Source organism: Trichosurus vulpecula, chromosome 3 (assembly GCF_011100635.1).
Source record: "Trichosurus vulpecula isolate mTriVul1 chromosome 3, mTriVul1.pri, whole genome shotgun sequence".
NCBI classification, from domain to species: domain Eukaryota; kingdom Metazoa; phylum Chordata; class Mammalia; order Diprotodontia; family Phalangeridae; genus Trichosurus; species Trichosurus vulpecula.
The window spans coordinates 271111644-271128835 of NC_050575.1; the positions used below are offsets into that span (position 1 = coordinate 271111644).

The following is a 17192-nucleotide window of genomic DNA, read 5'->3' on the forward strand; positions in this document are numbered from 1 at the left end:
CCCACTACCTAGCACAGCACCTGGCACAGAGTAGGTGTTTAATAAATGTGTATTGATTAATTGATCCTTAAAGTGGGGATAAAAATTATTATACCATCTTTCTCATAGAGTTATTGAGAGCAAAGTGACTTGTGAATTTTAAAAGAATTTTATAAATATGAGCTCTTAGTGGTAGCATTATTATTACAATAATCGTCCAAATAGAAAAGATATTTCCAATTGAAGTAGAGTTTCTTTAGATATTACTATTTATGGATGACATTTTCCTTATTATATTGAGCCCTAGAAGATTTCAGGGCCTCCTCAATTCAGTTAATAAAGGCACCAGTGCAGCCATCCACACTATATAAAATAAGTGGATGAAGGACACATTACTCAAATTAAATTGTATTGTAGATGAACAGGCAGGTCATTCAGTAAGTACTTTAGTCCTTTTATACCTTGAATAGGCACCACAGCAGAAAATGAGGTGGCCCAGAATTGACAAGGAAGTGATCAAGCTAGATCAAATTTGCAAAAATGTGCTATGTTTTCAATCATTTAGAGTGATTCATTGCTACAAAAGCCCATCTTTCTAACACTAGCATTCTTCCAGAAATGCTAAGTAAATGGAAGTTATGGAACACCATGATCTCAGAAGAATCACAATTGCAGGTGACTCAGAATGCAGTGGTAGAGGAAACAGATCCACTCACTCAGTCAATCATCAATAAGCATTTATTAAGTTCTGAGCCTGAAAAAACAAAAACGAAATAGCTTCTGCCTTTTAAGGTGCTTACATTTATTGAGGGAGATAATGTGTACATGTATAGTACAGACTCTTTGCAAGGCAATTTTATGGGGAGGCATCAGTAGCTGGTGAGGGGGAGATTAGGAAAGTTTCTTATAGAAGGTGGATCTTGAACTGAATTTTGAAGGAAAAAATGGATACTAAGAAGTAGAGGCGAGGAAGGAGTACATCCCAAGCATGGGGGATAGTCTGTGCAAAGGCAAAGAGATAGAAATCACATAATCACAGAATTTAAGAGTTGGAAGGGACATCATCAGCCATCTTATCCAACTCATACATAAGAAGAAAGGCCACTGTAACATACCCAATAAGTGGACTTCAAGTTTCTATGAATCCCTCTCTAAGAAGGTAGAACTGACAACTTCTCAAGAAAGCCCACTATATTTTTGGACAACTTCAATCATTTGGAAGACCAAGACTAAATTCACCTCACTGAAATTTCCACCCACTGCTTCCTTCCAGTTCTGCCCTCTTGAGCAAAAGATCACATCTAATCCCTTGTCCAAATGACAGCCATTCAAATACTTGAAGGCAGCTATCATGTTTTCCCTGTGTCTTTTCTTCTCCAGGTTAAATATACCTGGTTGCTTCAACCAATTCTGGTGTAACATGGATGCAGAGTTCTTCACCATCCTATTTACCCTTCTCTGGGAGCTCTCCAGCTTCTCAAGATCCTTCTCAAATGATGGTTCCCAGAATTGAACTTCAGATAAGGCCTGACAAGGGCTAAATATAATGTGGTTATCATTTCCATTTTCCTGGAAGCTCTGCCTCTTCTACTGTAGCCCAAGATTGCATCAGAAATGTAGGAATGAAGTGTAGTGTGTGAGGATGAGCAATACACCATTTGTCTGGAACACACAGTACTGGAAGGGGAATATTATATAATGAGGTTGAAAACATAGGTTGGAGAAGCATCATAAAGGGATTTAGAAATCAAATAGAAGTGTTTTATTTGATCCTAGAAGATACAGGGATCCATTGTATTTTATTGGAAATATGTGTGTGGGTGTGGGGTGACATGATCATAACTGTGCTTTAGGAAAATCCTTTTGGCATCTGTGTGGACGGTGGGCTAGAGTAGGAAGAGACAAGCCAGGAAGACCACTTAGGAGGCTCTTGAAATAGCCCATGTGAGAAGTGAAGGTCTGATCAAAGGTGGTGGCTATTTGACTACAGAGAATGCATTAGGGTTAGAAGTATGAGAAAGATATAGTAGAGGTAGAAATAACGAGATTTGGTCATATGTGAGGGAAGGGAGCATGAGGAGTAGAGGATAATCTATGTGAAAGAGAAGCGTAGAGGAGGAATAGGGTTCGAGGAGACAGTAATGGGTTCTATTTTGCACATGTTGGGCATGTTAAGTTTGAGATGCCTGTAGGATATTCTATTTGAAATGTCCAAAAAGCAGTTGGTGTCACATGACTGATGCTCAGGAGAGAGACAAGTGCTAGACATAAACATCTTGGAACCATCTAGGTAGAGATGATAGGTAACCCCATAGAAAGTCTCCAAGTGAGAACAAAAGGGACTAAGAATGTTCAATCAAATAGGTAAAAGAACAAGGAGAGAGCAGTGTCATGAAAACCTGGAAGGAAGGAGTACCTAGGGAGAGATATATACATCTACAAACTTGTCTAAATTTGAATATTTCAAACATGAAGCTAAAACTGAGTGTGATGTAAGGAAAAATATGTCTCAACAAATTCAAACATGCATTTGTCTTTTGTTGAGCTTATTATAAAATGTCTCTCATATCTTCTGCTATTCATCATTTTCTTTCAACAGTTTGAATTCAGTAATATGATGTCTTTTGTGCTACATGTTTAAGATTTAGTTCGGTCTTTAATTTTACCTACTATTGGGAAGTTAATCATTGTGACCTGTAAAAAGCACATTTTTCTCATCTTTTTTGATTCCTAAGGTAATTTAAAATAAATTGCTTCAAAATTTTCCAAATCATCCACTGATTTTTTTTCTTACAGCTTTTTTCATTAAAGTACCAGAAATTTTTTTTGGAGGGGGAAGCTGGTAATGATTGTAATATATTCATCTAGGTATTAATAAGGGGGCATATTATTATGATCAAAGGGTTAGAATGACTAGAGAAGAGAGAATTCAAGAATAGAAAGTCTGATAGACCTGATGGTGTAAATGGGCTATGATGACTCTTTTCCTATTCCTACCCTCAAATGTTGGTTGATGAGGAATGTGGCAATGTTGTAGAGGTATGGTTGTATAGAATGCTGAGCCTGGAGAGTCAGGAAGACCTGAGTTCAAATCCAGCCTCAGACATTTGTCACCTGTGTGACTCTGGACAAGTCACTTCACGTTATCTGCCTCAGTTTCCCCTTTTGTAAAATGTGGATTATAATAGCATACATAATTGTTACTAGAACAACGACCACAGCTGTTGTGAGAATAAAATGAGAAAGTTTGTAAAGCATTTTGCAAACCTAAAAACACTCTATTAATGCTAACTGCCATCATCATTATCATCATAATTATGACAATTCAATGCCGCCCAGCAGCTCTCTAAGACTATAAATTATGAGCTGCCAATTTGCATTAGTGGGAGGAGCTCCCCCACAAATGAAGTCATAAGACAGGGCCAAAAGAGAGAAAAATTGAATAATAGTGTCATTTGTTATAGAGAAGAGAGGTGGAGAAATTCTACAAAGAACTGATAAGACCTTGCAAAATAAACCAATATGCACTTCGATACTCATTGACTTCAATGCAAAGGTGTATATAGGGGAGAACAGTGAAATATGTTTGAAAATATGGCTTAGAAAAATTGGAACTGTATTTATAATATTTACAATATACCCTAAAGAGAAGAGATGAGAATTTATCTTTCTTCTTTTCAGAGGTAAGAGACTATGGAGGTAGAGCACAGGAAATACTGTCAGACTAGACTGATGTATTGCTTAATTTTGAACTGTTTTTTTTCTTTCTTTTTTCTTTTTTGTTATAAGGCTCTCTGTCTGGGGGATGAGAGAGGGATATTTTGAGTGATATAAAAAACAAAAGGTATCAATAAAAATAAATTAAAATGATCAAAATTAAAAAGAAAATATGGTTCAGTAAAAAGGAACAAGAAGCCAAAGAATTGTAGATTGCATTGAGCTCTCATAGCTATATAGTATGAGTATTTTCTTCCAGAAAAAAAATATTGGGAGACACTGGATATAGAGAGATCCAAATAATATGACCAAAAATCAAATCAATTGTATTAAACAGGTAGCAAATAACTTATTACTCATATGGAAATCATTCCTAAATTATCTGTCTGCAGTCAGACCACCAACTTTCTTGAGGAAAGTTGAGATTAAATACAAAATTACTTTAGAAAAAAGAATAAGCCTGAGGAAAAAAAGACATGGTGTGCCATTAAAGCAACTCCAACCTGACCTATTTAAACAGGATAATGATGCCCCCCCCATAGGAAATACATAGGAGATGGACACTGATACCAATTATTATGATTTTGTGCAAATAATTAACTGATGTAAATCACTTTCCAGGTAGAGAAATATAAAAAGACCCTTAAAACTTCTTCAGTCATCAAACATTTGATTTCTTTGCCAAAGATGGTGCAGCCAAAGAAAACACTATTTCAAAATCTAAACTGCTTTGTAAAATCTAATTGAGAAAGATGGAAAGTTATGTAAAGAATAACTTCATTAAATAGTAAGAAATGGTGGAGAAAAAAACAAATTTAAAGAAAGTTTAGAGAGACCCAGCTAAGAAAAGTCATCTTGAGGATGTTGGAGGATAAAAATGGAATGTGGACAACAAACAGGCTAAAAGATGAAAAAAATCCTCCTCTCCCTCCTCCTCCAACTCCCTAATCCTCCCCTCAAATTTTCTCTTTTCAAGAAAGCTGACTATAAAGACCTTTAAAAAACAGTTTGAATCCTGACATTTTGCCACCTGCTCTTACATATACTCTGTTGGCTATACTTCTGTTGGTCAGAGCTTTCTAATAACTATCAGATGCTGATTCCTCTTGCAGTCTCAGCAACTTTTGACTGCTCTCACATTAGGATTTGGTTTGGCCATTTTTAGACTTTGGCAATAAGTGAATGTGCTTCCTTTGTGTAAGAAGATGATGTTATTGACCCACTTGTCAGTATTTCATGCATTTTTCAGTGACAAGAAGCAATTGATGTCAGTTTGTGCTGAGCCATCTACACTTGCTCACTCCATCCTTCTCATAATCACTGCCTTGCAGCTTTCAAATAGTATCCTCTCTCTAGAAGAGAGATTTTTCTCTCTGAAAAATCAACTCCTAGTCCTAGGTTGAAACCCTTTAAACTAACCTGATAGCTACTTCCCTCATACAGGAATTTGGTCTCCTACCTTCATGCCGTTGAATGCTGAGCCATATCTAAAATGCCCATCCTTCACACCTCCACCTTTAAGGATCCCTGGCTACCTTCAAAATTCAGCTCAAGTGCTATCTCCTTTATCAGAGCCCTTCCTGAGCATAGCCTCTTCCTCCACTTGGTGTAATCCTCTCTTGGAATAAATGAACAACAACAAAAAACATTTATTTATTAAGTCCTTACTACATACCTTTAAGCATTGTACTGAGCTCTGGGGATACAAATACAAAAACAAGACAGACCTTGCCCTTGAGGAACTTATATTCTAGTAATGAAAGATGACTACATATCCATATCCATATCCATATCTATATCTATATCTATATCTATATCTATATCTATATCTATATCTATATCTATATCTATATCTATATCTATCTATCTGAAATGGAATTATTTTGTGTAACCTAGGTTTGTCTGAGCACACCCAGTTTTCCTGACATGTGGGCACCCTTGAGGGACCTTTGGAGCATGTCTAAACTTTGGAGGCCTCTTTGTCCCCACCATGTGGATGGGGGGTAGCATCTTTTGATTGGCTGTTTGCTTCTTTAAAACTGGTGAGACTGAGCCAATTGCTCTCTTTTTGCTCTTCTCTCTTTTTGGCCACTCTTATCTGCTTCTTAAGGAGTGTAAAGATCACAGTTTACCCACAGTGAAGACACCATGAACTGAACTGGTGAGAAAGGAAAGAAATCCTTCCTCTACTCCCTTCTTTACCCTGGACCCCAGAATGGGTTTGGTGGTGGTGGGGTTTGTTTCTGTTTTGTGTTGTTTCTCTTCCTCAGTTTCAGGTGCTGTAGGTAATTTTTATGGGACCCAAGAGTTCAAGCCATGAAAATCTTGGAGTCAGGATTGCAAGTGGGATGGTGTAACCCATCAGTCCATCATGGAAGCCCTGAGAAGCCAAAGTGCCTGAACCTCTAGCCCAAGGTGGGTTTTAGACTTGGAAATGGGACTGTGCTCTTTGGGAACAGCGGATAGGAGGGGGATTATGCCTTCTGTGTGCTAGGGGCATAAGTTTGCATATTTGTGATTATGCCTTCTGAAATATTTCTCCATAAAAGCTAATTGTTTATTTCTGGCTAACAGAACTGGGGATATAGGGACCTCGCCTTCCAATTGAGAGAACACCTTCAATAGGTTATCAGAGAGCCCTAGGGGCAGAGTGAAATACGAAATACTTGGCCTTCAGAAAGTGCAGGTCAGCGTGGCCAGTGTTACACATTTGTATATACTTGATATTTACCCATCTGGGTCACATTGTTTCTTTTCCATCAAATACAAGTTCCTTATGGACAAAGCCTATTTTCTTTTTGTTTTTGTATGTCCAGCATCTTGTGCATAGAGTAGGTGCTTAATACATTTGTGCTGAATTGAATTGAACCCATGATCTTGGTGTCATCAGTACAATGCTCTAACCAAATGAGCTGCCAGCTTCCTAAGGCCTCCTTCCTCCTCTACAGAAAGTAACAAAAGATGACATTGAATTAGTCCTTTTATGGACGATACATGATGCTTGGGTATCACTCAAGACATATGTTAGGTCTGTAGGGGAAGCAGAGAGATTATATAAACTATCATTCAGTGAGCATGCTGATTGCATTCAGCTTTTTTCTTTTCATTACATCTGGGCATTCCCAACGAACAGCTTTATGCTAATCAATTTTTAGTACCTGGTGCTTGAAGGAGATAAGAGTGAGATGAAATGAGATGGATTAGAATGATTAAAGCTTAATCTAAGAAAGAAAAGCAATGCTAGTAGAAAGAGGAATTGCTTTAAAATGATGAGGAGGGTGGCATCTTCAATCATTTTAAAAGGTTATATTTTGCAAATTAGGTTTGCTTATATGGCTTTATTTTGGACCGTGGACATCATCCTTTGATTCTCAAGTAAGAGTGGTAGTAATTGAGATTTGAATTCAAAGGGTTAAGTTGGGGCTAAATTTGCATTACGATATTTAAAGTAAATGCATTCAGGCTTCATTATGTAAATTTAAAAATAAAATATTCCTCCTTTTACTTTCCAAATTTAAGAAATTATTGAAGCCTGAAGAATAGATTAAGTAATTTTCCTTTAATTATTGTACAATGCTTGAAATCCATCTGTGATCATTATCTGGATCTCAAATTACATAATAGTTAGAACTGTGAATCACCCCTAATGAAAGACTCAGAATAAAAAAAAATACAAAATGCTCCAATTCTCTACCTTTAATATAAAGAGGATTAACATCATTTGTGTGGAAGGAGATATGCTACGGAGGTAATCCTAGAATTATCAAATTCATTCTAAAAACTAATTTTTTAGCATTGGCATTGTACTAACACTATATTGCCTCCAAACACTTTTATAATTAAATTCTGAAGTAAATTAAAAACATGTTGAATCTTTACCATTGAAACTGAACTATTTTACAGTCACATGGTATATAGTAAGATGCAGGTTGAAATATGTACCACCTTATTTTTATGTATATTGTGAAGTATTTTAACAATTCAATGCAACAAATGTCTATTAATAGCTAAGCAAATATGGTGCTTGTATGTAGTAGGGACATTTAGAATGGAATCATTTTAGTCTGATTTATCAAATTCCCTTCATTTAGTGGACTTCAATCAGGTTTTGCCATGACACCCTGCCCCCCAAGTATTGATCGCTGACCCTGTAACTAGAATGAAGACGTACCTCATTCAAAGTGATGCGCAGTAAGAGTTCAGCAGGAAAGCAAAACTGATGTTATGTTTGTAGAGGGGTAGGGAAGGGGAAGTAAAGTTCATAAAAACAAGGTTATTAATGGTGGATGAGGAGGGAAAACCCAGAGACTAGACACAAGTCTTATAGACTCTATTTTCACGACTGCCCAAGCAACAACCAGATTTATAATAGCATCAAAAACTCAGGGATGAAAACAATAGCAAGGAAAGGAGGGAAGTCATTGCTCCTTTAACCTGACTCGATTTACCCTCACCATTCCAACAGGCTTCTGCTAACAGGTTCAGAATAAGCCTCTCTCTGTAAGGGACGTAGAGAGGCAGGTGGAGTCCGTCTCACTACAACTGCTATTGCTTCTGACATTTCTTGGCATATACTTGATTCTTGTATCCTTTGATGATTCCCCCTCAGCGGTATAATTAGCACTCTTGTAGTTTGAGACTGGTTCATTCTTTGTTAGATCCCAACCTGAGGCCTCCTTGGGCTAATTTACTTGGAATTTATCTGAAAACTTGTTCTGAGCTAAGTATTAAAGGATCTTTATCTAAACTAAGTTTTGATATGGGCAAAAATAATTAAAAGCAATGGAAACTCAATTTTGACAGGGTTATAGAGAAGTAGGTATACTCATGTGTTGTTGGAATTTCATGCCTGTAGAATGTCTTATAAAAATTATAGAAATAATCATTCCCTTTGGTCTGGTAATTCCATTGTTTGGAATATACCCTTAAAACATCATTTTTAAAAAGAGCTGTCTGTTTAATGATTTTCATAAGAGCATTACGTGTATAATCATAAAAACTGGAAGCAACCATTATTAGTTGAATAATAGGAGAATTATTAAATAAATTGTGGTACATTAATGTAACAGAATACAAAGATGCAAAACTAACAATAGTAGCTAATATTTATATAGTGCTTACAAAGTTCCAGGCACTGTGTTAAGAGCTGGATAAATATTATCTCATTTAATCCTCATAACCACCTTGGGAGGTAGGTGCTATCATTATCCCCATTTTACAAATGAGGAAACTGAGTCAGACAGCGGTAAAGTGATTTGCCTAGGGTCATCCAGCTAGTAAGATCTGAGGCCAGATTTGTACTCAGTTCATCCTGACTCCAGCACTCTATCCTTTGTTCCGCAATAAGAATGAAAAGTGCAAGGAATACAAAAAAATCTGAAAAGACCTTTAGGAAAGCAGGTAAAATTAAAAAGAAATCCACCATAAATTACAAAAATAGCACCCTGATAAGGTCACTGGCTCTGAGACCATAGGACCTGTGTTCAAATAAGGACTTCTCATGAGCATGACTGCTGCAGGCTCCTGAAGCCTCGCAACTATACTCGGGGTTCCCCCCAAGCCCCAGGCCTTTGCCTAGCAAAGGACCTGATCTTGCGGACAATGAATGGGGTGGGAGCCGAAAGATGGTGAATGACTCCGTTTATTATTTCAGCAAGCAGCACTTTTATATCTTTAGTGATGTAGGTACATTCTTTGGTTACATGGGTGAAGGACAGGTAAAAATCAATACACCTGGATACTAGGATGGCCCCGACTCTGCCTACTCTCCTCCCCTTCTCTTCCTGAGCTAACCTGAAGCTCCCTGTGGTCAGGCAGTCCAGGCAAAGAACCGGAAACTCCATGTGCTCTGGCAAGCCCAGACAGAGAGCCAGAAGTTCCATGTGGTCAGGCAGGCCCGGGCAAAGACCTGGAATTGCCAGGGAGTCAACAAAGGCGAGACCGCTCCTCCTGGCTCCACCCACATCCCAAAGCCCCGAGTCTATCTCCGCAGGCCCCAAGGCCTGGAGGTCCGAGGAGGACAGGACTCAGCTCTAACTCGGCCTGCAACACATGACCTGTGTGACCTTGGGCAAGTTAGAATGTCCTGACATCAGTTTCCTCATCTGTCACTTGAGAAAGCTTGGATTAACTGGTTTCTGAGGTCACTGCTAGTTCCATGGTATGAATCTGTGATCCTGTGAATTCAGTGTACATGTACCAATAGGAAGAAAAGCAAAGGAGAATGGAGAAAGTATCCTGATAGACACTTAGGAGCAGTGTCTGAAGTAGTGTTAGGATTCCTTATTTTTTCAAATTAACTTAAATGCATGAGGCAAATTTGTTTGCACTGATGTCTAACATTACGTTTCTTATAAAACATTTACTTTTAAAATCACAACAGTTTAGTTTTTAAGGGTGAGACAACAGGAATTGTGCAGTTCTTTCTTCTGATGTAGACTAAGTAAGAACGAGGTATAGATTTCTCAAGCTGACTTCTTGTTTTACAGGTTAATGCAGATAAGTTTTGGTCCAGAAATAGATAATAAATGGCAAAGAGAGGGTGAGTTTTGCTAATTCTGAATTTCTGTTTTCTGTATAAGGATCACAGAAATGACAAACTACCTAATTCATCACCCTTAGGGAAAAAGACAACATTTTCCTACTACATGTCCTGTAGTAGCTTTGTTAGTTCTCACATGAAGTTTCCTAAGCATCTACTTCTCCTGAAGACTACTTTATTATTATTCCTCTTATCTACAAAATTTGGATTCTTTAACTATCAACTGATCTCAGCTTGATCCCATGCCATTTACTACTTTTTGTCAATGATTTTGATTAAGTCACAGATGGCATATTTATCAAATTTATAGATGACACAAAGCTGGGAGGGATAGCTAACACACTGTATGACAGGATTCAAAAAGACCCTAACAAGACAGGCCATTGTGTCAAAAATTTAAAAAGGATAATGTAAAATTTTAGATTGCAGTTCAGAAAATCACTCACAAATATAAGATACAGTAGGCATTGCTGGGTAGTAGTGTGTATGAAAAGGGTGTGGGTGGTTTGAAAACATTGGCAACAGTCTAATATGGCTTCCAAGAGAGCAGCCTCATACCACACTGATAACACATTGGACCTAGCACCAAGAATGGGATGGCCCCACTGTTTAGATTACTTCAGGAGCACAATGTCGAGTTTTCAGAACCACATTTTAGGAAGGACATTTATAAACTGGGGAGTGTCTAGAGAAGTGCAATTAATTTGATGAAGGGCTTTCAGATTGCGTCATAAGGGGATCTTTTGAAGGCACTAGGGAGGATTTAGCCTGGAGACAAGTAGACACGATAACTATATTTAGATATTTGAAGGGCCTTGCTACTCTGGAGGAGTCAGACTTATTCTGCTTGGTTCCAAAGGGCAGAACAAATCTTATATGGAATAGTAGAAAGAGTGAAGGATTGGGGTCAGAGGGCCTGGATTTTAATCCTGGCCCTGCTACTTACAATCTGTTTGACCCTTAGGAAGCAGTAACCTTTCTGGGTCTATATTCCTTATCTGTAAATGAGATGGATGCACTCTAAATCCTATGAAAAATAAGTAGAAGTTGCAAAGAAGAAAGAGGCCAATTTAGTTAATAAACTTTAATTGAGCACCTACTATGTGCCAGGCACTGTTTTAAATTCTAGAGATACAAAGAACAGCAAAAGACAGTCCCTTCTCTCAAGTAGCTTAGAGTTTAAGGAGGGAGACAGCATGAAATCAACTATGTATGATCTATATGCAGAATAAATTGGAGATAATCAACAGAAGGAAGGCACTAGAATTAAGGGAAACTGGGAAAGACTTCCTGAAGATGGGATTTTAGCTGGGAGTTGAAGGAAGCCAGAGAAACTGGGAGACAGAGGTGAAGAGGGAGATAATACCAGGCAACGAAGACAGCCAGGAAAAACAGTCAGAAGATAAGAGTGTCATATGTGGGCAACAGCCAGGTGGCCGGTGGCACTGGATTGCAGAAGACTGGAAAGTGGGAGTGAGCCAGATAACGAAAGGTTTTGAAATCCAAACGGAAGATTTTATATTTGATCCTGGAAGTGAGAGGGGGCCATTGGAGTTTATTGAAAAGGGGCTGACAAAGTTAGATGTATGCTTTAGTAAACTGCTTTAGCCCCTGAGTGGAGGATGAATTGGAGTAGCAAGACACTTGTGGCAGGAAGACCAAGCAGCAGTCTATTCTAGTAGTTCAGGCAGGAGGCAAGGAGGGCCAGCACCAGGGTGGTGGAAGTGTCAGGCAGGAGAAGGTGAGTATATGAGTGATGTTACAAAGGTAAAAATCAACAGGCCTTGGCAAAAGATTGGATATGGTGGTGGAGTGAGAGTCACAGTTATTGCTCACAAGATAGACTTTCTCCAATGTATACCATCTTCCATAGATGAAAAGGATTCACTTATGGCAAGGGTTTGTGGTTTGATATTTTTTCTGTGGTGATGAGTTTGAAGTGAGTTACTGACATTCCTCCTTTCCTGGGCTGTGGCACACATTTATAAGGCAGCCAGCTGCAGCGCTGGATGCAATCTTAGGGTTTGAGTTAGATGGGAATCTTTAAGATCAATTAATCCTGATCCTTATTTTGAAAATGAGGAAACAGAGTCACACAGGTATTAAAAAGTAGAAATGAATTTTGAACCTATTGAATTCTGACTCCATATTTCATATTCTTTCCCTTACCATTGTTGTATGGGATTATGTTGATTATCTCCAATTTATCCTGTCTATAACTTATTTATATGTGGTAACTTGCATGTTGTCTCTTCCAGTGGATTGTGAGCTCCTTGAGGGGAGAGGAGTGTTTTATCTTTCTTTGTATTCCAAGCCTTTAGCTAAGTGTCTGACACATAGTAGGTGCTTAACAAATGTTTATTGACCAATTGTTTATGGAGCTGCTTGTTTCTGGTAAAGGGAACTGGTGCATATGTGGAACGAACCCCAGACTGTCAGCATGTTGTTCAATGTGAAATGCTTCCATGTCACAAACTTCTCATATTCCTAGTTCTATGGCATTTTCAAATAAAAAACACACACACTTTTTCTTAGCCCTCAACCCTGTGAAATAGGTAATGATGTCCCAACAGTGATATATCATTAAATACAAGATGTAGTTAAGGTGGTGTCTTATGATGAATATCAAGGAATTATGTGACCAGGCAATAGTAGTTTTCTTCTCTTAGTTCAGGGTATAGGAGTTTTAAGTATTCACTCTTTCCATTATGATAAGCCTTCCTTCCTAATTATTTTTCCAAGTTGTAGTAGAACATAAGGGTGAATAGCTAATATTAGTTGATGGGCTACTTACATAGTAATATCTTTTTTCCCCATTGTATTTATTCAATGTCCATGAACTATAACTCAATTTTAGAATATATTAAGCAACAATAATGCTGTGCTTTGTATATATAGAAAATGCTATTCTTGTACAATCTGTAGGGATACATATTTTGAGTTTTTTAAACAGAGGCAAATGGGTTTGTGATCATTACATTTGCTTGGAGACAGCTAGATGGGCTTATTGGCAGAGCAATAACTGAGGCGGGCAACTAGAGATTTGATTTAGACACCAAATTTAGAGGCCACTGACAACAGTTACAGTGCTTCAGCATCATAGAAACAGCAGATTCCTTTTGGTTAGTAAGCATAATTAATTAATATAGGAAACCACCAGAGAGTGGGCTATGGTGAACTCTTCGCTCCCCTCAGTAGAGGGCATCTACCTGAACATAGTTTATATTTATATTTATTTGGCCTAGATACAAGAATTCCTAGTAAATAGTTCTATTTACTGGTTCTACCCTATTGCTACAGAATAAAGTTAAGCCACATATGAGGCCTCAAGATGCCCCTTTTGTCATCAATGACACCATGCTCTAAACATGGATTTTGTACTTTTCATATCAATTGAGATTTTCTTCTTGGGGGATAATCATTTTCAGTATATCCTATACTTTATTAAAGTTCAAACATGTCAAATCTGTTGCCTCACTGTCATTTTTTAGTAGAAAGAAAATGTGCACAGGTTTAGAAGAGAATCAAATAATGTCATTTTGTCCTTTTCATTAGAGGAAGTGATCAAAACATTTGACCTCCTCCATAATGCTAATGCAGCCCTCAGATTTCCAGAAGTAGAAGATGGAAATTTATTTGATTCCAGTATTCTATTATGATAGTTCAATGTTATTTTAAAGAGAAAATACATTTAGTTTCTAAAGAGATTTTTTATTTTAGATAACCCGTCAATACATTCCTGTAGCAACTAGATTCACTTCTTGGTTTCTGTGTTGTCTACTGGAGTTCAGCTTAAAATAAAGTAAATTAGGGGTTTTGTATATTCCCAGATTACCTGAAAACAGGCAAGCAAAAAAAGCATGTTCAGAAAATTTGAATTAGAGAATTGTGGGTTCTGAGCCTGAATTTTGCTCCTTCAATTAACAACTTTTATGGATGGAGCACTTACTCTGGGGTCCTACAATTGACTTACCTTATGATTCTAGGGAAGTTATGTAGTTTTATCAAGGAGTCATTGGTAAAGGTTGAATGTTGTTGACCAGCTGCCTTTCCAAGTATGTGGTAAATATTTGTTAAATGATCGATCTCTCTCTCTCTCTCTCTCTCTCTCTCTCTCTCTCTCTCTCTCCATATCCCTCTTCCCCTCCCCCTCTCTTTCTATTTATGTATGTATGTAGCATTTTTCCCAAAGTTGACTTACATTTTGGGCTTTATAAGATCCTTCATTTGCCAAAAATTCATATAGGACTACAGCTGCTGAAATGTTCTGAGCACGAAGATCACCAAAAAGCAAAGCATCAGCCATATTCTCCATAGCTTTCAAATTTCCCTTGTCAGCTGCTTTGGCAAAGATTAGGTAGGCTCTGATTCAAGAACATGAAATTCAAAGTTTAATTTTCAAAAGTCAATTTTTTTCTGCTCTAGCACAATATTTGTCTCAAAGTGTTTGAATTCAGTTCTTACTGGCATTTATAAAACAGGTTGTCTGGAAATGAATTATTACATTTCCTTGTTGGTAGCATTTTTTTCCTCCTAAATGATCAGTGGTCCATGATTTTTATTTCTAATGTAAGAGAAGACTTAAGAGTTATATAGAAAATAGACATTAGCACAGTTCAATGCTTCAAGGACATCAGATTTCTTATGTGTAGGTGTTCTGACCGTTGATGTAGATCACAACTAGTAACTTCCTAGATCAAATAGAAAGTTCTCTGTGTGGCTTTCAAAACTCTTCATAACTTGGCTCCTTCCTATCTTTCCAGTTTTCTTACACCTTACCTCCACCTACTCTGGGATCCAGTGACATGAGCCAACTTACTATTGCTCACACACCACAGTCCAGTTTCGGGTTCCCAACATCTTCACTATCTGTCCTCCATGCCTGAAAAACTCTTCTGCCTCATGCGTGCCTCTTAAACTTCCCTGGCTTCCTTCAAGTCTCAGCTGAAGTCCCACCTTCTGCGAAAAGCCTTCCCTAGTCCTACTCTATCAATACCCTCTATCTGAGATTACCTTCAATTTATCCTGTATTTTCTTTGTACATAAAAATTTGTATGTTGTCTCTCTCATTAAACTGTGAGATCCTTGAGATCAGGAACTGTTGTTTGCCTTTTGCTTAATATAGTGCCTGGTAAACAGCAGGCACTTACTGAGGTAAGGTAGTGGATAGAACACTGTGTCTGGAGTCAGGAAGACATGAGTTCAAATTTAACCACTTCAAATCTAATTCAAATCCAGACATTTACTAGCTGTGTAACCCTGGGCAAGTTACTTAACTGCTTCCTGCTTCAGTTTTCCCAACTGTAAAATGCAAAAGCTAATTGCACTATAAATACTAGAGCTGTTGTGAGGATGAAATGAGATAATATTTGTAAAGTGCATGGCACAGTGCCTGGCACATAATAGATGCTTAATTTTTCCTTCCTTCCTTCTTTTTTCTCCTTCCTTCCTTTCTTCCCTTCCCCTCCTCCCCCTCCTTCCTCTTCTTCCTTCTTTCCCTCTGCTCCTTTCTTCCTCTCTTCCTCCCTTCCTTCTTCTTACTTCTTCCCTCCCTTCCTTTCCCCCTTTTTCTTCCTCTTCTTCCTCCTCCCCTCTCTTCCTTCACAGCTTCCCCTATCTCTTCTTTCCTTCTCCCTTCTTGCTTTCCTTTCTCTCCGTCCTTCCTGACAACCTCTCTTCACCTTATTAAATGGCTTTATGACTGTCTGTGATTGAAAAAAAATCACCCAGTGGCTAACTTTCTAGGGACAATCCTCTCTGAATATTTCTCTGATGACAGACACATAGTACGTCAATAGATTTATTCTAAGAATCACAGAATTTCTGAGTTAGTAATGACATTAGTGACCATATAATCTAACCCATATCTGAAAACATCCAGAATATAGCTCCAAAGGGCTTGTCCAGCTTTCTCTTGAAGTCTTCCAATGAGGAGAACCCATTCCATCCTGTATTTGCCCATTTCACTTTTTATCAGATAGGAAGTTTTTCCTCATATCAAATCTAAATCTCACCCTGCAACTTGTACTCATTGTTCTTAGTTTTGCTGTCTGGAGCCAAATAGAATAAGTCCCTCTTCCAGGTTATGGCTTTCAAATGCCACTATGCCTCCTCTAAATATTTTCTTCTCCAAACCAATCAACTAAACATGAGGATCATCCTTGTATGTTGTTTATAATTTCTGTTACCCTATTCTTGTTCTCCATCTTGTCATTGTCCGTCCAGAGCTGAATGCAGTACACTTCAGTAGCAGTCAGACCAGGGTGAAGTGAAATTATTCTTCGACTATCTTAATCTAGAAGTAAGTTTGCATTAGCTATCTCAGGTGGAAATAGAACACTAATCATATCATCAGTGTTTGTACTCCATTGATCTTTTTTGGAAGAACTGCTAACTATACCTCCCTTATTTTGCATTTGTGAAGTTGATTTTTTGAACCCAAGTGTAATACTTTAAATTTATTTCTAATAAATTTAATCTTATCTGATTTAGTCCAATATTGTAGCCTGGCAAGATGTTTTGAACCCTGGCTTTGTCATCTTCACATTTTTAAAGCATGCTACCAATTTGGTAGGACCTTCCAGAGTTGATGCTGTATTGGAATAGCTTTTGAGAGCCCCAGGGTCACATCCCCACAATGGGGCACCAGAGTAGGACTATAATGAAAGGTACAATAACATACACAATGTACAATTTACCATCTTCTTAAATTGAGTTTCAAGCGAAGTAAGAAATTGAGGCAATCATCTGGAAACAGTGAACTCACCCAAATCTGAATACCGTTGATGTGAAGTATCATTTACCCCAAACTTATAGAGAATGGTAGAAATTAAAATTGGCATGTCACACCCATGAAGGAATTTCCATGAAAACAATAGACTTTATGTTCTAACATTAATTTTTAAAAGCTATTTTTTTGCTAGGTGTAATAGTCTAACTGGTTAAGCCCAAATTT

General features: G+C 37.8%; 1 protein-coding gene across 2 annotated transcripts in view; it reads right to left on the minus strand.

Moving 5' to 3' along the window:
• The window catches only part of SEL1L2 (SEL1L2 adaptor subunit of ERAD E3 ligase), a 185121-nt gene that overhangs the window by 78616 nt on the left and 89313 nt on the right, over positions 1–17192 (minus strand). For both annotated transcript variants that reach the window (XM_036751561.1, XM_036751560.1), the window contains exon 5: positions 14439–14601. In XM_036751561.1, coding sequence (XP_036607456.1) covers positions 14439–14601 — 163 coding nt within the window. The remainder of the gene's footprint in view (positions 1–14438; positions 14602–17192) is intronic.